The 24085-nt window shown below is 39.2% G+C and overlaps 2 protein-coding genes across 13 annotated transcripts; one reads left to right on the forward strand and one right to left on the reverse strand.

Annotated features, from left to right (window-relative positions):
* Positions 1–1323: 1323 nt before the first annotated feature.
* PAK1IP1 (PAK1 interacting protein 1) lies at positions 1324–9421 on the reverse strand. 2 transcript variants are annotated; one of them, XM_074146896.1, is made up of 10 exons: positions 9332–9421; positions 8409–8571; positions 7284–7404; positions 7114–7188; positions 6419–6471; positions 5809–5954; positions 5620–5717; positions 4708–4807; positions 2447–2573; positions 1324–1842 (listed from the first exon to the last, which is right to left on the reverse strand). In XM_074146896.1, exons 1-10 carry the CDS (start codon positions 9392–9394, stop codon positions 1682–1684), a joined length of 1107 nt encoding a protein of 368 aa, XP_074002997.1. In that variant the 5' UTR covers positions 9395–9421; the 3' UTR covers positions 1324–1681. The 2 variants fall into 2 exon arrangements, with proteins under 2 accessions (XP_074002997.1, XP_074002998.1); XM_074146897.1 differs by having other exon boundaries at positions 8409–8669.
* LOC141464146 (tRNA selenocysteine 1-associated protein 1-like) lies at positions 9051–22925 on the forward strand. 11 transcript variants are annotated; one of them, XM_074146902.1, is made up of 11 exons: positions 9202–9223; positions 10636–10815; positions 12227–12301; positions 13289–13365; positions 13463–13593; positions 14189–14320; positions 15215–15334; positions 17464–17659; positions 18257–18302; positions 19072–19240; positions 22603–22925. In XM_074146902.1, the coding sequence occupies exons 4-10, from the start codon at positions 13336–13338 to the stop codon at positions 19206–19208; spliced, it is 792 nt and encodes a 263-aa protein (XP_074003003.1). In that variant the 5' UTR covers positions 9202–9223; positions 10636–10815; positions 12227–12301; positions 13289–13335; the 3' UTR covers positions 19209–19240; positions 22603–22925. The 11 variants fall into 11 exon arrangements, with proteins under 11 accessions (XP_074003000.1, XP_074003003.1, XP_074003001.1 ...); XM_074146900.1 differs by lacking the exon at positions 9202–9223 and adding an exon at positions 9613–9683; XM_074146899.1 differs by lacking the exon at positions 22603–22925 and having other exon boundaries at positions 9051–9223; positions 19072–19466.
* The last annotated feature ends 1160 nt before the right edge of the window (positions 22926–24085 follow it).

Consider the following 24085-nt stretch of genomic DNA (forward strand, 5'->3'; position numbering starts at 1 on the left):
AAAAATTGAAACAATAAAAACTGTTTTAGTAGGGGCAGCCGTTTTGTCAAGGACATAAGATAAGCGCTATAAAATAGACGTAACACTTTACAAGTGAAAACACTTTACATAATTCTCTTATTTAAGCTTCTACTTTGCAAGTCCTATATTTACCACAGGAGCGATGTTATCAATTAAAAATCTGATTTGGTACCTTTCTTGCCACGTCTACAAACTATTTAAAATCCTGTATTATTTGCCTGTGTTTGTGTACATACACATTCAGGTTATTATTAAAGTTAAAAGCTGTGCAAGTTCAAACTAAAGTACAATTGAAATCCCTTTAATTAAACTCAGGTCATATAAATCAAATATATATTCAGCTAAATCAACTATATTCAGAGAAGGGGTTGTGATCATTCATCTAAATACAGCAACTGATGATGGTCACTTTGTTTTGGTGTCAGAGCATCCAGAGAGATGATCTGGAATTATATGCTATTTTACATCCCAAAGACAGCCTGCATTCCTGTCTCCAGATTTGGCTTAATCTTTTTTTTTCTGATTTTCTCTACCTTTCTCTTGCTACATAAGGGGGAACAAATTATTACTGAAGTGAATCAGAATGAAGCATAATCCAATTACTCTTTGAAACCAGAAGTAATGACTACTCCAGTAGTGCAGAAAACAGTAGTGCAGAAAACAACATTAAAATGCCTTACTTTGAAAGAAATAAAGAGAACATTTAGTACAGCTATTTGACCTTGTTCTCTCCAGTTCAACTTTGTTTTCCCCACTGTATATTTGTAATAAGACTTATGATAAAATCCTTTTCCCACTGACTGAGAAGGTCAGGAATTCACTTTTTGTTTAAGTGCAAAACAGATGGGTGACATTTTATCAGCATGACAAACATTTCAAATGTTAAGATTTTTTTTAACAATACAGCTCAGATCACGAACTTGAAAAAATACTATGGGAAGACGAAAGAGAAGGTAAAACCTTATTGATATAAACTCTTCCACCTAAAAATATGTACCATATTCTGAACAGAGGTTTTTTCTGTTCTTTTCCTGTAGATTTCAATCTTAAAGCAAATGCTTTAAAAAAATTAAATGCATGAAGTATGGACAGGGTAAAAAACCCAAACATTTGCTTATACACTCTATGTATAACTCCATGTCAAGAACTAGAAGGTATCTTTTCTGTGAATGTATAAATGGAATGTGATCATCATATTTTAAGTAATTTTAACATGTTCCTTCTTACAGTAGGAAAAGTCATGCATGATAAAGGCAGATGATGTTTTCAGTCAAATGAACAGTAACTTTTCAACACTAAAATGAAAAAGTGTATGTGCTTTTAATATGTATTTAAGTGAGATAATAATGTAACTGAGACAGCAGGTATTTTTATAATTTTATCTAGCTTTTTCAGAGCTAGTTTAAAAGTCTATGTTATTATTAATAGAAAAATATAAACATTGCATATTATTAATTTATTTTTGCCTCATTCACTTTGGAAAACTTGCCATCTCTTTTGCTACTTCCCAGAACAATCAGTTTATTAGGGTAAAAACATTCACTACTTTTAAGCAACAGGTCAGTTCAGAGGTATATGTCCTGTCAGAGGTTTACATCCTTATAAAAAACTACAGCAACACCAGTATTTACTTTTTATTCAGAAGAGAAAGTAGCTGCCTTTATGCTGATCTATTCCATTTCTTTTTCTTCTTTTGCAGTGGAGCTTCCAATTTTTGCTTCTCTGGAGTAATTTTTCTCTTTCTTTTTACCATTTTACCACTTTTATCAGTCCAACAAACTTTCTTTTTCCTGAGTATTGATGATATTTCATCTTCATTTGCTGAAAAAAAGCAAGAAATTATTCACCCTGGTATTTACATCCAGTCTTTGTAGTCTAAAATGGCACAGAGATTTATTTGTATCTCATTGTAAAAAAGGGGTTATAAATGATTTTTTTATTTACAGTGAAATGTGCTATTTATGCTAGTTTTGTCTGTGATACAAAAATATCAAAAGATCAAATATGTAAATAGTTATGATACAGGAAAAGAACAGGAAAAAAAATTCAGCCAGACTAAGTTTGCCCAGCTGCATTGGCCTTGTATCTAATCTTGTTTATAGGAAAACAGGACATGCAGTTCTATCAAACTGTTTATTCTTTTCTATTGGTCTCAAAAGCTTCGCAGTGTCTTCCTCAGTATGTTATTCCAGTAGAGAGAAACAAAACTTTCATATAATAGAAGAGCGGCTTATGTCCTCCAACATATGTTCAACCTTGAGACACTATCAGATGGGTAAGGATATCTGTATCACTTGCCCGTGTTATATCCCCAATTCTTCAAGATACCCAAAACTTTTTCCAATCCATATAGTAAAAGCCTCTCACTTAGTATATTCCATTTCACAGTCACATCAACAACCAATAATACACACAGTTCTATTACCTTGAGATGATGTTGCAGCTTTATCAGAATTTTCTTTCATTTCTGAAGCTTGGTCAAGCCATACTGCAAGACATGTCAGCCTAGCTTTGGTATTGACTTCACACAGTAAAGATGGCTCATCTTTAATCTGAATATAGAAAAAGAATAATTAAACATTATTTCTGTTTAAATTTACTGAAGTATTTTAAGTGAGAAAGTATCTTACTGCCCACCTTCCACTTCATTTCTGGTGCCCAACAATATTTAGAAGTATCTGGTGCCCAACAATATTTAGAAGAGGCTGTATACTGGTTAATGGTTACATTGTTACAGTACTAATACCATTCCTCAGTGGTGGTTTTACAAAAAATCTCCCAATGGCTTTAAGAACATACTTTGATAATCAGGATCAGTGGGTTTCAGGCACATGGGGCTAAGTCAAACAAGGGGAGAAACTACATGAATCATAGACTCAAAAAAAAATGGTTTCAGAAGTTTCTCCAGAGTAACAGGGATATTTTTGGTACAGCTAAAATAATTCGAATTAAGTTACTGGATCAGATTCCTTTTCTCTCTCACAAAGACAAGGCTGCTGATTAAAAGTAACGTCTTCACAGTGTGTTTCAAATTGCTTAACTGCAATTTTATCACTCAGCTCTGGCAATACTTGAGTTTACAGATATCAGAGTGTCCTGGTTTCAGCTGGGATAGAGTTAATTTTCTTTCTAGTGGTTTCTGTTTTTCAAATTTGATATGGAAGGAACGTCAATAATGCATACTGTTTAAGTTGTTGCTAGGTGATGTTTATACTATTCAAGGACTTTTTCAGCTTCCCATAGAAGCTGAGTAGGAGCCCAGACAGAACAATGGAATGGCCAATGGAATATTCCGTACCATAGACGTCACACTCAGTATATAAATGGGGGTTGGCTGGGGCAGGGGCAAGAATCCACGATCACTGCTCGGGATGGGCTGGGCAACCAGTTCACTGGGTGGAGAGAGTGACTTGTGTTGTATTACTTAATCTTGTATATTCTTTTACCATTATTATTATTGTTGTTGTTGCTGTTATTTTCCCTTTTCTGTTACCGTTCTATTAAACCATCTTTATCTCAAACCAGGAGTTTTTTTTCCTTTCCTTTTCCCTCTTCTCCCTGCCCTTCTGGGAGGGGGAAGAGGGAGAAATGCAGGAGTGGCTGTGTGGTCCTAGCTGCCCGCTGGGGTTAAACCACAACACAGGGGATAAAGTGTCACAAATACACGTGCAGCATACCAGCAGCAACCCATCAGGAACTACCTCACAGCGCTGGACACAGCAGCCCACAGAGTTATACAAAGTTTTACAAAATTTTGCCTGCACAGGAATAAAATCACACATTTGGTCAAAATAAAGACAGTGTTACAGAGAAAGGTAAAGAGTTCCCTGATCACTTTGTCAATTATGTACAAGAGGAACAGAAATTTGAGATGAATGGAAAAGAGGAATTTTCACTACTGTACTTAGAAGTATAAAAATAATCAGTGGGGGTGAAATTAAAAATGGGCAAATTCAGATGAGATATATAAAGTGCATAAATGTTGAGAGATATTTATTTGAACTATTCAAGATACTTCCAGTGGAATATATTAGATCCTTTATTACTAGGCATTAAATTTAAAAAAAATCTAATTATGGTTTTAAAAGACAAATCCCAGAGCAAACAATAAACATGGGAAACTTTAAAGGTAAGACATGATTCCTTGTTGAACCGTGCTACTCAGAACTGTTCGAAAATACAAGAAATAAAAATACCCAGTACATTGTGTTTGAATTTTTCAAAAGGCCTACATGAACAACCACCCCACTCCCAAACCTTAGAGCTTGTGTTTTTAAGAGTAGCAACAGTCAACAACATTACAAAAATTCACAGCAGTCCTTAGAACATATATAACTGATTAAATAGTCAAAAGTCTGACCAGGTAGGGCCAGAAGGGAAAAGGAAGGGTATGCTGAAGGGAAGCATGGCTTTACATAAAGAGGAGATGAAATCTCCGTAATATCATCAGCTTTTATAGTTTGTTTTTAAAAAACATTACAAACATAGAAAAATATACAAGTGCATAAAAATATGTGCATAGACATAGACATCTCTACTGAACACAACATGGAGGAAGACCAAGACATCCAGATTTCAAGTAAAATTTTCTCAGTGATTTAAAAATAATCTTTACAATAGAACTGTCTCCAATTTTGGTTGTCTGATATTTTTCCATAAATGTAACAAGCAGTTTAATAGACCAACCTTATTAAGATCCAGATTCCACGTTTTAATGTAACCATCACTGGATGCAGTAACAATAACATGTTGTCCATCTCTTTCAAAACTATAGATGTCTTTTATTCTGGGAAAAAAATGTAATACTTTGTTACTTTATAGCATAGCAATTCACTTCAGAACATTAAACTGACAGAAATTAAATTTGAATCGGCAACAGTCTAAAAATCAGTTTGAACAGAAAACCCACAAGCAGGAACTTGGAACAGTAATCTATTTTGAGTGCTGTCATTTACAGTAAGTACACTTGCCTTTGCTAGGCTTGTTAGGAGTCAGTTCAGAATACTTTAATACTTTTAAGCACACTCTATTAACCACATCAATGACATTTTAGCTAATGCTTTTGTGTTTGGATGAATTAAAAGCAGCATTTGGACAAATATTTGGTATTCCACAACAACAGAGAATATGTGATTACTCTCCTATTGCCTGGACTGACTACAAGTGGTTTGTTTTATTTAAGCATTCTAAAAAGTCAGAATCTGGAAAGGCTTGTTAAACATTCTTTAGATGGTCTTGCAGGAAAATACTGGTACACGATTTCAGAAATGCACAGACCACACACAGAAGTGTGTACCTCTGTGTGCACATGTGTACACACACACACTCTCTCTCATAAATTTAGAACTGTAATATTTCCATACCCTGTTGGTTTTTTTTAATGTGCATGGACAGCACATACTTGTGCTCATACTAAAAGCAAACAAGTCTGTCCCAAATATCTAATTTAGCACATAAATAAACTCACTTTCACAATAAATTTAACTTTTTCACAAACCAAAACCAATAGCAAAATACGCTAAGCATCACAAGTCATTGAACTTTACTGAGAACACAGCATTGCGATAAATATTTAAATAGTAAACAAATATAGAATACCTGTTTTCATGAGCTTTAAATTCACACAGGCATTTTTGAGAGTCACAGCTGTAGAACCTTATAATTTCATCATCTCCAGCTATGGCAAGGATAGAATTCTTGGAATGGGAAAAAAAGAAATGCAAGTGTGATTAATTTCATGTATTTCAAACCAGTTAATTTCCCAGCACTTTTCTTTTCTGTACTTACTGTAATAAATCTAAGTGAAGAAATTCTCTTCTCTGTTGTGATAGTGCCAATGATTGAAGCTGTGTCAAGGTTGTAGATATCCACTTTATTTGTTATCACAGTCACATACCTCTCTCCATCAGGGGACCATTTAATTATGTGGGCATCTGTATACACATTGATACATTTATATACACGTACACAGGTTTTTTGCACTCTACATTGCATAAGAATCTAAAAGTAAGAATCTTTAGAAGCTGCTAGACACTGTTTTCTACCTAAACCTGAGAGAAAATCAGGAAAAAATCAAATAACCTAGAATAAGCAAGTAAAACTGTGCATCTTAAATGTTTAGAAGTGTATAAAGAAAAACAAAACAAAATTATTTAAATGTCTTGACACTAAATTTCAAGGAAAAAAAATTACTTTAGTGTCACTATGTTTTCCTTTTGGTAAATGATTATTATTAAGGACGTAAGCTTACATATGCTTGCCTACATGCGTAAAAAAGACATTGTGAAATTTGCTTGCAATTAACTGACTTGTTGATTAATTCAGTCTACTTTTCTTTACACAAAAAATAAAACTATCTAATTCCACTTTTCTAGTGGATTTAGACTGATAAACTCACTTTGCTTCAGGTTTTTGATAAAGGCTGATCGTCCTTCTACAAGATTCCAAGTTCTGAAAGACAACAATAGATAATGTGCATTCTGGTTAAAAACAGCACAGTGAAAAAGAAGGCCTACATGCTGACATGAGGCATCCAAAGGAAGCTTTTAAGCATCTCTATGCATTTTACTGCCTTAATGCAAGAGAAAACGATGACTTCATATTATCGCTTGTTGAACTGGTGATATTTATTTTATAAACCACCGTTTGCAACGCAGAGCCCAAAAAGAGCCCAATACCAATTTGTGCTGTTATATATTTGTGCATTTTATATATTTAAAAAAATATACAGCAACAGGTACGCACTCCAAGTGAAAAATTACTTTTCTCACACTAAACAGAATCTGACAACTTTCAGAAGTTTAAACAAATTGTGTTCCAAAATGCAAATGTATTTATATGTCTACAAGAGACTATAAAGAGTCAGAGCACAACTAAAAGCTACAAACAGCAAGGACTGTTTTTTAAAGACTTTAAAATATTGCTGGTACCTAGAACTTAAAAAGAGAAACCAATGGATCTTTGAACCATTTCATGTCCAAATATTTTTTATCAGTGTTACATGGTCAACTCCTAACACTGAATTGTTTGTAACAATTTACTAAGAGTTACTGAATTATGATTCTCAGCATTCTTTCATCAGTTTCAACTCACCTTAATGTTTTATCTGTTCCTACCGACAAAGCTAATTTCCCAGAAGGATGAATAGAAAGAGATGTCACGTGCCCCCTGATAAAAACCAAACAGTGTATTAGCCACATAGATTATTTACAAGGAAAATAAACATGAAAACCCACGTGAATATGCAGATTTGAGAAACTCACTTATGTGCCTTTATGGATTTCAGGCATTCCCATCTCTTTGTGTTCCAGATACAAATTAGTCCATCTTCAGCTCCACTCAGTAGATGCGAAGTACCATAGAACTCCAAACAAGTTATTGTGCCTAGAAATACAAACTGGAGCTAGTAACAATGTTGTACATTCTGAGCAGTTATCACACAGAGAATGTTCGAATTAACAGAGAAGCTTCTAGCATCAAAACTTGCCAGCTACTACCCTACCCTTGGGAAAATCCAAATTAATTCCCGAGTATTTCTTCACAAAACCCCCAAACTTTCTTGCTATATTCAATCACTGATTGCTCTGTCAGCCCCCCTATAGCCATACGTGTCTGAATTCCATCTGGTCCGTTCCCTGAAACAGCAGTACTCAACCACTGTGGCGCAGGTGACACAGAGCTTCTGTCAGTGACAAGGAATGTTCCTATGTCAAAGCCCTGCTCTTGACACACAGCTGAATTTACTGGATGTGTTGCTTCCCACAAGCACCAGATTTATCATACGTGAGTTGAACACAGGTACCATGTTTGGTCTAGCTTCAGGTACTGCTTGGTTATCAGGAGAAAAAGGACAAGCGGGATTGAACTACAAATGACCCAAACATGTTTATTTGGATGGCCATTAACCAACATATTACACAGCTGTAATCCAGAGGCACATAAAGTGGGCAATGTACCAGGTTAACTCTTCTGGCAGCAGCAACGTGCTCTCACACACAAACTCCGTCTTTCGTGTGGCTCATGTACGTCTGTTGCAGGACAAAGACACTGGGAAAGATGGTTGCTGGGAGTAGGCATAGTCTACATAAACTGTCCTGGCAGAACAAAAATGTTTCACGAGACATCTGTGGGCCATAACTCCTTAAATGGTTAAATCTAAAAATAATTGGAAGAAGCAGCTATATTTGTGGACTAATACCCAAAATTAATTTTGGATATTTATGCTCAAAAGCTTACCTTGCTTGCATCATCAGACCATCATGGCTGCAAAACCATCACTATTAAAGATTTATTAAAAAAATTATTCAATTTTATTCTTCTAGCAAGGGCCAGTTCTTCAGCTATAAGTTTCTATCATTAATGCTTTTTATGAAGAAAAGGTCCCTTACCATTGTGTTGCAGCAGCGCTCCATGTTCTATCTTCTTTTTCATGTCATAGATTTGGATTGTCTCATCCCTGCTCCCAGTGACCACATATCTGTTATTCACCGCTACCGCTGACAATGAGGCAGAGTGGGCATGATGTGTAAAATCAGGCACAACTGTCCAGGACTGGAAATGAAATACAAAATAAACAGGTCTCTCTGAAGCTTACCATAGTGAGCTTCAACTTCATCATCCTGTAATTTATTTTTTTTTTAAAACAAAACCTGAAAAAGTAAAATGTGAAAAATACAAAGGAATTATACTTAGCTATATGGATAATGGGATCTTATTGAGTTAATGTGCTGTTAGGAGATTAGTCCGAACGATTTAAGTGTGCAAACCGGCTCAGTGTTGGGGCTTAGGTGAAGCTGTATGTGAGAAAATACCTTCACAGGGAGAGACCTCGGGGACAACCGAGGCGTATTCTCCCTTTTTCCACCATTGCAAGCTCCAGACACGCCTTCCACCTGGCACCAGCCCCCCCCGCCCCCCCCCCCCGAGATAATGTGGCATCCATCCCCTGCGCAGCTGTTTATCCTCCTCTCCGCCCTGACCGGCTGAGGAACGAGCTGGCACCACAGCTCCTCAGCACCCAGGCAGCCCCCCCCCGCGCTTCCCGGACCTCCCAGGATCCGCAGCTCCCGGGGGCCCTTCCCGCCTGCCCGGCCCGGGGCAGCGAGGGGCCGAGCCTGAGGCTGCGGGAGGCTGCCCCGCCCCCGCCGCGCTTTAAAAGCCCACCCGCCGCCTGGCCCTACTGCCATCGCGGGGAGACGAGTCGGTGAGTACTGGGGGCGCGCTCTCCTCCCCTCAGGGCGGCCGGCCAGCCAGCCGTTAGGGCGCCGTTAACGGCCGCCGCGCGTTCCGTTCTCTCCCGTCCCCCCGTTACCTCAGCGGGCCGGGCGGCGAACCCGAAGAGAACCTGCTCGTAGCAGCCCGCTACCAGCTCCATCCGCCTCGCCACGCACGGCGCCAGCTCGGGGCCCTGCCGCCGTCCGTCCTCCGCCTTGCCTGCGCCGGAGCCCGCCGCGCCGGGTTGGGCTGACCCCGCGGCTGGCGGGCGGCAGCGCTCCTTCGTGGGGAGAGCCTGCGCCGGAGTAGGGGGAAGCGCTGGTGAAGGGGATGGGCGGGGGCTCCGCGGGTCAGGCTCCGCGGCGGGCAGCCCGCGCTGGGGGGGGGGGAGGGGGGTCCTCGCTGGGGCGGAAGCGGGGCTGGCGCCTCTGCTTATGGCGACGGGGAGGGTGAGAGACGTTAGTGCCGGAATCGGGGCGGAGGGCGGGGGGGTGGTGGCGGTGGTGACCGAGGCCGCGGTGTGGGCGCTGCCAGTGGGGAAAGGGGATCCGAACCGTTCTACTGCGCAACGGGAAAGGGGGTGGGGTGGGGGTGGGCTGTATTGACCCAGAGCCGCCGTTTCACGGGCGGTTGGGCCTGCGGGGCGGCCGTTGGGCCGAAGCGCCCCCCGCGCCCGGTGAGGCGTTGGCCAACGGCTCACCGGGCGCGGGGGGCGCTTCGGCCCAACGGCGCGCTGAGGCCTTCAAGGCGCCTGCGGCCTTGTTTTATTTCGTCGTGGGGTTCTTATTTTTTTTACTTTTTTTTTTTTTTTTTTTTTTCTTATCGCGTAGCACAATAAACGGGAAGCGGCGCCTCGGCGCCAGCGCGGCCTCCGCGGAGGGCCGCGGCCGGGCGGGGCGCACTTCTTGCTGGGTGCCGTGGTTCTTCCCGTCGTGCCGAGTGGCTGATTAAAAAAAAAAAAAAAAAAAAAAAATGCGTCACGGCGCGGTGTGGTTGCGGCTCGGGCCTTGGGGGCCCGTTGGGCGGCTCGGCCGAGGCCACCGCGCTGGGAGATTTTGCCCCCTCAGCCTGACGACCTGACCCAGCTCCTCCTGAGAGCGGAGTTAATGCAGAAAGGGGACGGCTTGTCTTATGCTTGGGTTTTTACAGGCGATTTTGTCTGTAAATGGCTAAATCAACATTTTTTTTTTTTTTTTTTTTGCCAGTAAAAACATAATAATAAAAAAGTGGAATAAACGGGCTGGTAAAATGCGCGTGTAATCTAATTAAGGAGGTATTTGAATTCTGGAGGGTAAAGTTAATGAGAAGCCAGCTGTGACTGTAGCTACACTTAAGGCAAGTGTAAAATATGATGTGAACATTTGCATTTTTAATTGTTTTTTCAATATTTTTGTGTTCCAGTGAAAAGATCAAGAGGCAACAGTCAAGATCAGACAGCGAAAGAGTATAAAAACACAATTTCACATAGAAGTCTGATAACTCTGATCAGGAAACAATTGCATTGCTTGCCTTCTGATTGCCTTTTGCAATAAAACTGCTTTGTAGCGCGTGCCATCTTCTGTTAAATCCACACAAAGAGTGGTAAGTTTAAAAAAAAAAAAATGCACCTGTAAACTCAAGAATTAGTATTTCAGTGTTTAGAGCGTGGAGAAGTTAATTTCCTTTTAAGGAAAGAAATGCTTGACTTTTTTTTTTAATTAATAATAGCTGTCTTTTAACAGGAAAAAACCTGCTGTTGATAATTCTTTATAATGAGCACAGGTTTAGTAAGAGGGCATATGCTAATATGCCCTCTGATATATGCCTGTATTTAAGCGCGTGTTTGTACTTGCCTACATTCTTGGCTCCAGAATGGGTGTAGGGATGAAGTGCATAGTTCTCCTGAATAATGCTGTACATGGATGCTCTAATTAACGGTATATGGCTATCCTGTGTTAAGTTAGCCTAATCCATTTTCAGTAGTGCTCTGAACTGTTCCCTTGTGTGGGCAAGCCTTTAAGATATTATAAACACTACGTATTGCATTGTGTGAATGTGGATTTGACCAGCCAGTATGTAAAACATTAAATTCTTGCATGTTAGTGAGAATTAAAACTTCAGCAATTAAGTGTCTGCGTAAAAGGAGCAACACTGCGTGTAAAAAGTCAGCAGTGGTAAATTAATAGCTGTGTATAGAAGTAGATGCAAAATATTTTGCAAGTGAAACTGTTTTCTGCACTGATTTGTGTTTGTTGGATGACTAGGGAAAAAAGCTTAAAAAAGGGTATGGAATTTAACAAAGAGGTACATACTTCTCCAGGAAAGTGTATCCACTGGTTTAGTGACAGTGGTAAAAGGTCATTTGTTGTTGCGAACTCATTGGTAGTGAGTGAAATGTGTATATGGAAGAGGCAAAAGAGTTCTCTCTCTTCTGAGAGAGCCCAAGAAAAGGTGCAGAGAAAGATCATGTTTACCTTTACTGTGCTCTCCTCCCTCTTCTATTTCTCTTGTTCTTTAGCTCATAGGAAGTACCACTGCTTGTTTTCAGCTATGTAATCTGTGGTACAAGTAAATCAACTTTTAGTTTGGCTAAAATGGGAAAAGTGAGGGGTTGTACAAAACATATTGAAGCATTTATCTGTTGCCTTGTTTTTAACTATTTTAGAACATGGATCTTCTCAATTACTATATTATTCATGTAGGTATTTCAGAAATAAGGGTAAGGTACAGGTGACAAAATTTCTGTAATTTTCTGGTGCTTTGGACAGTGGGAAAATTTTGTGGACTACTATAATTTAAGAAAGTGTAGGTGACTTCTAATCATAATCCCATTGGCTGTATGTCTTTTTTAACCTCCATTGCTTCAGCAGTGACAAGTCAGGACTTAAATTTCTAAGTTCTGAATGAATAATTCTAAACACATAAGGTAGGGTGAACATCTTTCATAGTAATTAATCTCAAGGTTAAGATTCTTTATTTTCTTGTTCCTCCCCCACATCTTTTTCTGCTGAAGGAGTGCAATAAAGTCAACCTGCGCAGCCGTCATCTTTGAGAAAGGCAGAAGAGAGCTTGAACCATGGCAAGCCAGGTAAGATCATTTGGTCAGAAATTCAGGCTTGCAGTGCCTAAATGGATTCCGGAACCATACTCAGAATTCCTAGTAAATGTAAAGCTGAAATAGCTAGCTTGCTCTGAGTTGGGTGTTCTTTTAGTCCTATGATTTCTTCTGGTAATGTGGTAATTGGTGGCTGTCCTTTGGACACTTAATTGTATCAACTGAAGCAGGTTGGGGGCGTAACGTTAAGTTTTGCAGTTTGGATTACTTGAGCACGGGTTCTTCTGAAGGACCTTGCACATAACACTCTCTATATAAGACGTATGTAGAGGTGTTCTAGAGGAAGAACACTAAAGCCTGCGTAAGTAAAAAATGCTGCGAAATGCCATTCTTATTTTTGGACATCCTTGTTCTTCAGAAACTTAAGCGAGGGAGGCAACCTGTGTTAATATGGCTGTTGTTTTCCTCCTCTTTTTAGTTAACTCACTTCCTTTTTTCATGGTGGTTTTTGGGTTTTTGGTGGTTTTTGGTTTTTTTTTCTTCAAGAGGCACTCTTTTTGCCTCTTTCTTCCTGGCATTGTGTCTGGGTTTGAGTTTTCCCTCAGCCAAGCTAGTGCCTGTTCCTGGTCTGCTTTCTCCTTACATTCCATTAATCGGCCTCCTGTTGTTCCTGGCCTGGGAGAGCGACTCACAGCTGGGTAGTGAGGAGAGGCATCTCACATAAGAGAAGAAGAATTCCTAGGTGAGGGGAGATAGACAGCTGAGATCCCTTCTAGGCAAGAGTGATTTCCCTGCCTCTTCATCACTCAGACTGTGCTGCTGCAGAGTTTTTTGAGTCCTGGAGCTCAAGTGGAACGCAGTCCTGTCCCGAAGCTAATGAACATTTAGGATTGGCCAACATCGAAGGGCTATCTGCTTTTTCCCTAATTCCAAGAGGAAGCTGTCGATCCTTTAGCCAGCTTGACAAGTCAGGGGAATATGGCTGTTCATACAATCCTTTGGCTCTGTTATTTTTGCCAGGCATTTTCCCCAGAGGCTGCTTTCCCTCATGGGAGGCGGAGGGAGAAATGGGACCCCAGGCTTCTTTCAAGGGCAAGGTGAATATGGGGAAATCACCTGTGGTGATGGGGAGTGGGAGGGAGGAATGTAAATAAGGCTAAATACTATAAAGGTGATTTTTTTTTCTCCCAACAGGACTTAATGGCGAAAAAAAGAGAATGTCTCCAGGCCTACAGCTGGTGGAGAACACCACAGAAGAAACGGAAGAAAAAGAACAAAATAAAACCAGGAAGAATAGAGTTTGTCCCTAGTAGTAGTTCAGCCAGGTAAAGACCTTTTGAAAGGAGAAGCTCTGCCCCCTTGACTGTTTAAATTGATAGTGACCAGTGAGTGCTATCACTTACTTTTGAAATCCTGAAATGGCACATGTGGTGCCTGTACACTAAGTATTGCTTATGGAAATGTATTGCCAATAGAACAGGTTTTTCTTTTTTATAGTTCATCTCTCCCATAATCACTGAGAAATGGTGACAAGATAGTCACAGCTCTTTTGAATCATGGCTGGAACTTGAGTTATAGTTTTTCTTGGTATTTTTGTGCGGTTCTCCCCTGACAATTATTTCTTTTAGAAACCAACTTGTAAAAGTTTTTTTTTTTTTTTTTTTATAAAATGGGTCTTTGAAATGCTTTTTTTGCAAAAATGGTAGAATGGACCCAGAGAAATTGAGAGCTTTATGCTGGGGTGATGGCTTTGCAGTTCTGTATATTACTCAGCAGAGCTTTGCAGTTAACAACTCTATTCAGATTTTAGCTCCTTATTTATCCAGTAATAACAACCTGCTTGTATGTTAGGTACCTTAATACTGCAGTCAGCTACCTTAATCTCAAACTTGACAATTGTTCTCCTTTGTCTTTTTAAAGACCAGATTATTCAATATTTGTTGGGGAACTTACTCCAGAAGTGGATGATTTCCAGCTCTATGACTATTTCCTAAAGAGATACCCCTCATGTATTGACTGCAAAATAGCAACAGACCTGTTGGGATATTCCAGGTAATGCCTGCGAAAATTTGTAATACTGTCAATATGTTTGCTTCTATAAGTAATATATAAGATCTTGTGTTGAAACTGTTCCTGCATTTTCTACAGAGGCAGGAAGAGAGATTAGTCTCTAGTGTTACTTTATCAGCACAAATTCTTGTGCTTCTAAAGCTTTCTGGTTAGTTTAAGCAGTTAACATCGGTTTCAATTTAGCTACATGCGTATTTGCATGTAAGAAATTAAGATGGTGGGAGAAGGGAGAGCTGTGCACTGAAATACGTGCTGGTGTGCTTGCATACAGCAGCATGTCTGCTTAGTCATCTGCAGTACTGAAGACAAAATTCTTTTTACATGCATGAGAAAAGCATAAGGCCTGGCAAATCTTATGGGATTGGGAGACTGAACCTATTAATACAAGTAAATAAAGCCTAGCAGAAGTTATACTGGCCAGGCAGTGAGTCAAGCAGGGATGTGTGAGTTTGCTGTTCAAACAATGCTGGCTGTAATAGACTAATTTGAAAAACTTAAGAGAAAACAAGTCTAAAAAGAATATTAGTGCTGTACAGTGATAGGAGTGGATTAATATGAACTGATAAATTAGCTGCTGTAAGTGCAGAAATATGGAATCTGATTACTTATGCAGATATCAATGAAAATATATTATTTCGCTGGCTTTCAGCAAGTTGCATCTTAAAACTATCAAAGAACAAGCTTTTTGCTTCTGGCCCTAGTTTTTAATTTAGCGAAAGCATCTTACGTGCATGTGCACATGCCAGAGAGGTTGCTTAGGTAATAGAAGCTGTAGTAGCTACTATCTTCTGGTTTTGTAGAAGACAGAAATTGAATTCATTAGCTTTGTAACTGTTATGCATACTAGAATTTTTTTCTCCCTTTTGAAAATTGTAGAGGGTATGCCTTTGTCAGATTTGGTGAGCAAGGTGATCAGATGAGGGCACTGCAAGACTGCCAGAATGCACCAGGTCTGGGGGGAAAACGAATCCGGCTGAGCATAGGAATTTCTAAAAGGTAACAAATGAGTTGTGCATTAATATAGTAATTCTGAATAATCAGATTCTTGTAGCTCTGCCTTTGTAAAGTCTGTGGCCCTTGCTAATAATGGCTGTACACATGATGCAGTCTACAAAACTAAAAATACAGAAGCATTATGTTTTGACTTCCTGATTCATCAATCTCTTTCAGGATTGCTGGGGGAATCCAACTCTGAGTCTAGCCAGATTGTGTACCTTGGGCTTAGTTGCTGTTGTAACAAACCTTAATTCTTACAGTAGCCAAGCTGAATGCATTCATAAATATCTTCCAGGTTTGGGCCTGAAGAAGGTAGAAGGGACAACAAGGGAGTTTGTGTTAGGGAGCTTTTCTTCCAGACCTTTCCCTCTAGTTCAGACAAGGTAGCACATAGCTAGTTTTACAGTAGGCTGTCAGAGGAAGGAACTCATAAGTGGAAAAATACAGAATATAGGGGAGGAAAAGTCAAAGGAGATGTTACTGGAACAGTTTGCTTAGAATCCTGTTTTTTGCTTTTGGAGATACTGGGGCAGCAGGCAATTTAAAGTTGGTTGATTTTGAGAGGGTTTTTAACTCTGCTGGCTCAGTTCCCTCAGTTACTTAGGGCAATTCAAGTCTCTGAACTTTAATGCCAAATTTCATAAACTTTAATACAGGATACAGAAAAAATAGAACTTTATATAAAACAATTTCAGTATATTCATGACGTTAGCTTGTATGTCCTATGAAATAGTAAAAATAACAGCTTTTATTTCTCTTTACCCTTGGTAATTTTGCAGATACTGCCCCTTTGCTTTAGAAGGGAAATGCTCTTACCCAAGAGAGCATTGCTCTAAATTATTTTGAAAACAAGAAGAGGTCACAAAGCAGAAGTGGGGATACCTATTTCTATCCCGAAGAATGTCAACATGTCTCAGACTTTTCTTTCCTACAGAGATGTATGTAGGAGAGAAGTTGGAAGCAGAAGGCTTTGAGACATTATCTGGTCATTTGTTTACTACAGTAGCAAGACAACAGAATACCTATTTATTAGAATGTATGTGTAGCTTTATAGTAATGAAACAAATGTAGGTATTAAAATACATACCACTTACCTGTTCCTGAATGGCTGAGTACTATGCTTTCCTAGTGTCAAAATATCCAGCCATGAGAGTAGTTTGTTACTAAGTCATTTATATTGGAAACTCTGTCTGAGCTCCTTTAGTTTGTGTTCTTGGCAAAAAAGCCTAGATCTGACTCTTCTGTAATGAAGTAGAGATGCAGAGAAATTGGACTTTGCAAACACAGGAGGTCTCCCTTTACATAATCAGTGAAGAAATACCTAAACATAGAGAATTTTTTGAGTGTGCAGCTGAGTTATCTGAATGTATTTCATGTAGCGTACCTCTGTTTTAGTACAGACAACACTTGTGCATTGACTCTTGTCTATAGTGTGAAGTTGTCCCTGAGAAAATCTACTCGGGAGAGGGGAGGTAGTGAAAACAGCAACTGGCCCTTTGGTCTTAAGAACCAATGAGTTTTGTCATTTTCCTACTGATTGGGCTTCATACTGGATAACGGCAGTGCTGACTTCACCTGACAGCTATAGTCTCACTGTTGAATGCTTCATGACTAAAAATAGAGCAAGTGGAGGTAGACATGGCAAACTGGCAGGTAGTGTCAGATGCTGCTCTGAACCAGATAATCTGACTTCACCCCATTGCTTCTGGAAATAAGGTTTAATATTAACCAAACAAAAGATAGAAGGGCCAATTGAGACTGAATGCATCTTTAAAGCAGCTGTGCTTGATAAATGTCTCTGGTCTTAGTAAATTAGTTTAAGCAGAGCACAAAGATGCATCAGGAGCTTGCATATACAGATACTAAAACCACTCAAAATGAGTACAGATAAGTGTCATGGCTCAAGTTAATCCATGAAATAATTACTTTTGGGATGGGCAAAGGTGAGAGCATTTGCTTCTGTATAAACAGGAGATCTTGTCTGTGACTTTAACTTGTTGCTTAGGCAACTACTCAGAAAAGCTTCCTTTTAAGCTTCGAAATGTATAAGCTGGCAAACTGTTTAACTTCAGAACTGGCTTTACAGTTTGTTTTCAGATTCTAACTGTATATAACTTCTCATGTTTCAGACTTAAAGCAGAATTCCAGCGGTACCAGTCATACAACTATAATGATTATTACCAAGATTATCAGAACTACTACTCACAGTGGGGTTATGATCCTTATGCTGACTACAACTACAGCTCCTATACTCCCTATGATAGCATGCAAGCTGTTGGAGACTGCTCTTTAGGAGATGCTGTTATGGCTCCAGCTGTTTTTGAGGTAAAGATGCTATGCACTTGGTTTAAAGAAAAAAAAAAAAATCATGAATAAGCTGTACGAGTTCTGTAAGAGCAAAAAAAGTCCTAAAGCTGCAATCATGCTTTCTGTTTAGTGTGGAGGTTAGAATAGCAGGTTTCATTCAGAGGTATCTTTCAAGTGCTTAAGTAGTGCCTCTGTAGACTTACAGATTTATACACCATTATTTGTTCATGTATGCCAAACTACAGTTCTGACACCATAATTGTGTAGGCTCCCTCTCCTCCTGTTTTTCTGATGTACTTTGCTTCAAGCAAAGTAAAGAATTAATGTAAGATGGTCTTACCTTAAATTGCCCAATTTTTCAATCACAACCATAAGTCTCTTCCAACCTGAGCTATACTATGTTTTTCTGATTAAAACAAAGCCGAAAAAACCAAGAACTAAAAAAACCCAGCAGAACCAACAAATAAATGCTCCCCAACAAACACAAAAATCCCCTATCTAGTCTTGTAGTTGTGGGAGGAGGGAATGGTTTGGGACTACAAAATTATTTTGGATTTGTGATGCTTCCTGAGATGGATTGTGATTAAATTTGAGACTCTCTTCCTTTTTTTTAAGGAAACTTCAGCTATGACTGAAATCAATGATGACCTAATAACTGAAGGTAATGATGATTCTATTACTGTAACTTAAATTTAGCCATACTTGTGCCCTTTAACAATACAATCCAATGACTATTGGATGAAGGATGTCTTGGAAATTCAGCTGATATAGTGGGATCTTCTATGGGTTATAGCTGAGATGAGGTAGGATTTTAGAGCTGATAGTGTACACCACATCAAGTAGAATGGGACATCGACAATGCCTCACAGTAGCAGTTGTGTAATACAGAATTTGTTATATCTTTGTATTGATTCTGCTAAGCATATTCTATGTTAAAGTCATTAATAAGCAAAAGCTTCATTTTTCACACCCTGAGGTAAATCTTACTTTGCGGGTCCAAAAAGGAGGATTCAACTTGCACTTAAAGATTTGACACAAAACTGAATTGTTTGGCCTGGAAGGTTTGCAGACAGTTCCTTGCGTAGAGACATCTTGTGTTAGTATTCAGAAACATTATCCTGTGTAACACACATTGTAGTAGAAATGAATTAAATGGAATTTGGGTAAGTTTAATGGTTAATTATCCTCAAATCTGCTCTTTATCTTGAAATATCAATATAGTCCTAACATTCTAATACACAAATTGGGAAAGAAGCTGGACTTGCCAAGTTTGTTAAAATTCTAGGTGAATAAACATCTTACTACATTTACTATTAAATCCATTAAATTTAGTTTTAAAAAAAAAAAAAATTATTAGGCACTTATGGCAGGTTTTTGTGTGTGTGCCTACCAAGATCTGACACTTGTACTTACCAGGCTTTTATTTTCAGATCCACAGCTTTACTTCGATGTTGATGAAATGAACAGACAATTTATGGAGACAAGTGAAGAACTCTATGATTCCCTGATGAATTGTCACTGGCAACCTCTGGATACGGTCACTTCTGACATCCCCCCTGCTATTTAAGTGTCTTATATAGCATGACCGTTATGACCAAGGTGCTAAAATTACATTTCTTCTACATTACTCTAGATCATAAGTTTTAAAGCACAATGATAGGTTGGGTTTTTTTGCTATGCTTTTGACAGTTTCTGTAATCTTTTTTTTTTGATCATCACTCTACTCTTGAAGCATCTTGAAATCATGTAAATATTCTAGAAATGTAAAGAGTTCAATGGGGTCTAAAGATAGACTTGCCTGTGTAAATAAAATTTTGTTTCTGCAAACCTGCCAGCAAGGGATTTTACTTATGTATGTGAAGCACATTCTCTTCTGGCTTGTGGAATTTAGCTGGAGGCAGTAGGGGTATTTCTGTCTTTGGTATGGGCATCAGGACAGTAGCAAAAACCAGCTCTCATGGGTTTCCAAGTTACCTAGGCAATCTTTTACAAGCACTTGGCATGCTTTCTTACATTATCTGTGTATTTGGGAGAGACTCCCATGGTTTGCTATGGGAGCACCTGGGCCCACTCTTTCTCCTGCAGTCTGCTGGTGCTAACTGTACTACTGTGATCTGCTAGGTCAGCTAGAATTGCTTTATCAATACATTATTTTAAACATACAGAAGGGCAAACTTTCCACTGCCATAGCTGCAAACATTCCAAAGACTAAGGCTGATCCCTACTGACCAATTTCATTCCTGCCCTTCTCAACCGACACTTTACAGAAGGAAACTGGTGCAACATAGTACATGTTCTTAAACCTAAAAACTCTTGGAGTTCTGGTTTAAAGGAGGGAAAATAACCCCACAGGAACAAAAACCTGTCCTAGGGTGAAACTCAGTTGAAGAGTTGTTACTATCTTAAACATCTTTGTAATTTGTTCAGTTTTCATGCTCAGGTGTTTTATGGTAATGAGGTTATAAAATTTTAGTAGAATGACAGTTTTCAGTGTTCAAGTCAAAGGAGATCAGGGGCAATAGCAATGAGAAAAGTTCTGCTTTAAGATAGCAAATTCTGAGTGACTTCCTCTAAACTGTTCTCATCTTGAAAGGATATAAAGTATTTTTCAGTCATAGGGACTACTTAAGCCTATGTGTATGCAAAAGGACTTACTACTTCATGTACATAATAATAAAATAAGTTAGGCTGGGAACCGAAGAGTACTCTTCCAAGAGGAAAAGTAGCAGAAATTATGATAGCTAATAGCTGTGGAAGCTGTTAAAGCTAGTCAGAACACTTTGCTACTGCCATGTGTGTTTTGGGGGCAATCTAAACCATAATTGCTATGATGGCAGATAGGAGTAAAGGTCTTTGGCTTTTTTATGACAATGTAATTGAAGTGGTGGTCATAATCTATATGATCTCAAATTTAAAACAAGTACTGTATTGCGGAGTGATGATGCAGCACCTGCATGTCACTTCTGACTGCTGACCACAAGCTCCCTCTTCAGCTAGGAATATTTTCAAAGTCTCACCCATGAAATACAGATGTTGTAAAACAGAAAAGGCTTTTGGAGTGTGATAGGAAGTTCATTCTTCTTTGGTTTTGTGCAGATGTATGTGTAGGAGGAGACAGAAAGCAAAAAAAAACCCAAAAACAAAAAAACAACAAAACTCATCTAGGCAGAGGGAGTAGCATCATAGTTTTAGCAACTCTTTCCCTGCTTTGGGGAGAGCTAGTTGTAGGGTATTGGAAACATGGATTTCTTGGGTGAATGTTTCCCTTACATGAACTGTTGAGTCTTTGGAGGGTGATGATAGAGAGATCAATGAGAATGTGACAGAAAGTGGAATAAGCAAAGAGGATCTGGGTGGGAAAGGGGGCACTTGTGTGCGTGTGTAGAATTGTTGCAGGGGACTGCAGTAGGGAGGAGACTCAAGATACTAGATGCAGGCCCCTTGAATTTGGATGGGAGTGTTAAAGCTCCAAAACTCTATGGGATTTCATGCCACCTCAGTCAGAGTGTGTAGCTGTGGTGCTTGAGCTTGGTAGTACAAATGGCTGCTGAGCTAAGGATTTTGTATCTAGCAAGTACCATCATGACAAGCAGCAAGATAGCTTCCAGGTCTGTGCCTGCGTGTTACCCCGCTTTAAAGCGGCTTGCCTAGCATTGCCTAACACCATACTTAAAGTTTTCCACAAATTACTTGCTGCAACTTTGCATTAACAGTTAAAAAAGTGATGCTAAGGATGTGCATTGGCTCAGCAGAAATACTATGGAGTATCTGTGCTCATTTTTGGCATTTGGGAGGTCGATTTGTGTGTGAACTATGTAATAACAGGCCTATGTAGCTGTGTGATGTCACTTAGTCTGACACTATCACCACAGTACATAAACCTCAAAAAAGCCACAGTCTGTATCCACCCCACTTACACAGACTCTACCTATTAACAAGGTCTTTACATTCTGCATTAGAGGCTGTTTTCAGACGTACATGCACCTTCTGTTTTGGGCTGTAAGGTGCCTATATAGTGAAAGCACTGTTTACGTAACGCAATGGAAGAGGTTGTTTGGGCCATTAGTTCACCAAATCCGAGAAATGTTGGGGGTGTGTTTTCTTCCAGTCAATATACAAGAAAAACAAGGGAAGAGAGTGTGTTGGTTGCAGCCCATGTGACACTATATTCTAAAATAGGTCTCTGACCTCTTTTTCTGTCTCCTGAGCCTTACTAGCTTATTCTTCTTTCCAGTTAGGAGTGCATATGTGGGACCAAGGTGGTGTGTGCAGTGTACGTTCTTTACTGTGAAGGGATCCTGAATGCAGAATTTCTTCCTGTATTGGTGTGTTGGCCCATGAATGCCAAACACGAGAGAAAGTGAATGCATCAGAACTGTTAGAGAATGCATTACTTAGGCTTTTTACTGAGTGAACTTAAACTACCAGTCTGCATTAGGTAGCTTATGCAAAGACCCAAACACATCATATGCTGCCTGCCATCAGTTCTACAAAGGTCTGATTGCAGTGGGAGCATTTAAAAAAAACCAGTAAAAATAATAATAAAAAAATCTTGGAAGCAAGTTTTTCAACACCACAGTATTTCACTTCTTCCAGTTGTTTTGTCTCCATTTTACCCAGCTGAAATATAGTAGTGTTTTGGTTTTTATTTTTTTTTAAGCTTGATGAAGTTTTGGTTTTTTTTGCAAGAATATCTAGTATAGGTTTTAGAAACTCTTCATTGCACCTAGGTGCAATAGATAGTGCCTTTATTCAAAACCTGCTAATTTCTCCAAGAAGAGTAGTGGTTTTGTTTTCTATCACCTCTCTGAACAGAGCGGCTTTAGTAGGATGGTTTGAGGGGCTACTAATCCTGCAGTCAGTGAACAGGGAGAAAGAAACGGGCCAAAAAAGGGTAGAGAGTACTTAAAAAGGTACAAAAAGGTTAAATGGTATTTAAGCCATGAATGTTTCTTTTGCAGGGATGCTCTTGGACCAACAGCTTCTTTCTAGCGCTACCTCAAAGTAACTTGCAGATATAACTCGCAGGGAAGATTGATCAAATGGTGATGATCCCTATCATTCTGCTGGAGATATATATATATATTTGCCTTTTGTTTTGTCTCATTCTTAATAACATTTATTTAACTTCAGTGACTCATGTCAATAGACATTGTTTGACTACATTGACAAGTATTTCTGAGTCATAAGTGTTATTAAAGGCATGTCACCATATGGAAATTGTTCTAAATAAGTAAAATGGAAGCAAAATAAGTAAATAAAGCAGCACTTGAATTTACAGAGCAAACATAGTGTAGCTGCCTTTCACACACGCGTTGAAGAGAAAATCGTGTTTACAGCGTTGATATACTTAGCATGCATCAAAAAGAGGGAATCTTGTTTCAAATTTGCCCAGTTCTTATATGTCCAGTGCAGGAGTGATTTTAGTCAGTTCGCCACGCAAGTACCATTTCAGAAGTCAGCGTTATTACTGATGAATGCCTGTTACCAAAGGGCATGGTCTGTATCTCTTTGGAAGTCTTGCTCTTCCCATAACAGAAATACATCACGATGCCCTGCCTTCCTTTCCCTCAAGGTGAAATTTAGCACAATAATTGTTTCCTCGACAACGAGAGTTACAAATCCAGGCTAAAATACTATTTTTCTTGTATTTTGATGATTATATTGTAGTAGATCTTTTTTGATAAGCATGTTGTAGAAATAGAGCCTCACCCTAAAACTGATCTCTACAGATCTAACACACCAGCAACTTACACGAGATGAGGCGGTTCTTGCAGGTGACTTCTAAATCCATGTGTTCCATGTCCTGGAGGGGATCATCTATCACTGCAAGTCATCCCACTGCACATAAAACTGTATTTATGGGGGTAGGGTAGGAGAGGAAGAGACACTGGAGTGCTGAAGGTGCAGTTCATGAGGAGAAATATCTGGAAAGCAATTCTGCTCTGCTGGGACTTTAGAAATGGTTATCTCCTTTACATAACCATGAAAGCAGGACTAAGAAATGGAGAAGGAGCAAGTAATGGAGGAGAGCTGGGAAGATACCAATGAGGTTAAAAAACCCACTATGAAACAAATACTCAGCAGTACAACAGTACCCAGTACAATTCCTTCTAAAAGCAATTCCTTCTCCACTGTTACTACTGGTTGACATTTCTTCAGGCCTTCAGAATCGCCCTTCCTGGTTTGAGTTCCCCCAAACTGCTGTGTTTGATATGTTCTTTCTTCAGGGGTGTGCTCTGACAGGTGCTTTTATTTTTGGTGGAAGAGGTTCTACATCACAGCTCTTAGTTAAGTACTCAATGTCTCATTCTCTATCAGTAATTTTTCACTACGTTCTGGGTTTTTTTAGGGTGCACATTTATAATGACTTCTACACAGGGAAGATGGATGTGATTTTGCGCTCCATCATTCCCAGGGCAGATCAATGCTCTACATAAGATG

Source organism: Numenius arquata, chromosome 4, assembly GCF_964106895.1.
Source record: "Numenius arquata chromosome 4, bNumArq3.hap1.1, whole genome shotgun sequence".
Lineage (NCBI taxonomy): Eukaryota > Metazoa > Chordata > Aves > Charadriiformes > Scolopacidae > Numenius > Numenius arquata.

Coding starts and splice junctions, on each gene's coding strand:
- LOC141464146 (XM_074146899.1), top strand. CDS start 13,336: ATGGGACCCCAGGCTTCTTTCAAGGGCAAG. Junction 13,594..14,188: donor CCTAGTAGTAGTTCAGCCAG/GTAAAGACCTTT, acceptor GTCTTTTTAAAG/ACCAGATTATTCAATATTTG. Junction 15,335..17,463: donor AGCATAGGAATTTCTAAAAG/GTAACAAATGAG, acceptor CTCATGTTTCAG/ACTTAAAGCAGAATTCCAGC.
- PAK1IP1 (XM_074146896.1), bottom strand. CDS start 9,394: ATGGAGCTGGTAGCGGGCTGCTACGAGCAGGTTCTCTTCGGGTTCGCC. Junction 6,472..7,113: donor GGAACAGATAAAACATTAAG/GTGAGTTGAAAC, acceptor GTTGTCTTTCAG/AACTTGGAATCTTGTAGAAG. Junction 4,808..5,619: donor TTTAAAGCTCATGAAAACAG/GTATTCTATATT, acceptor TTTTTTTCCCAG/AATAAAAGACATCTATAGTT.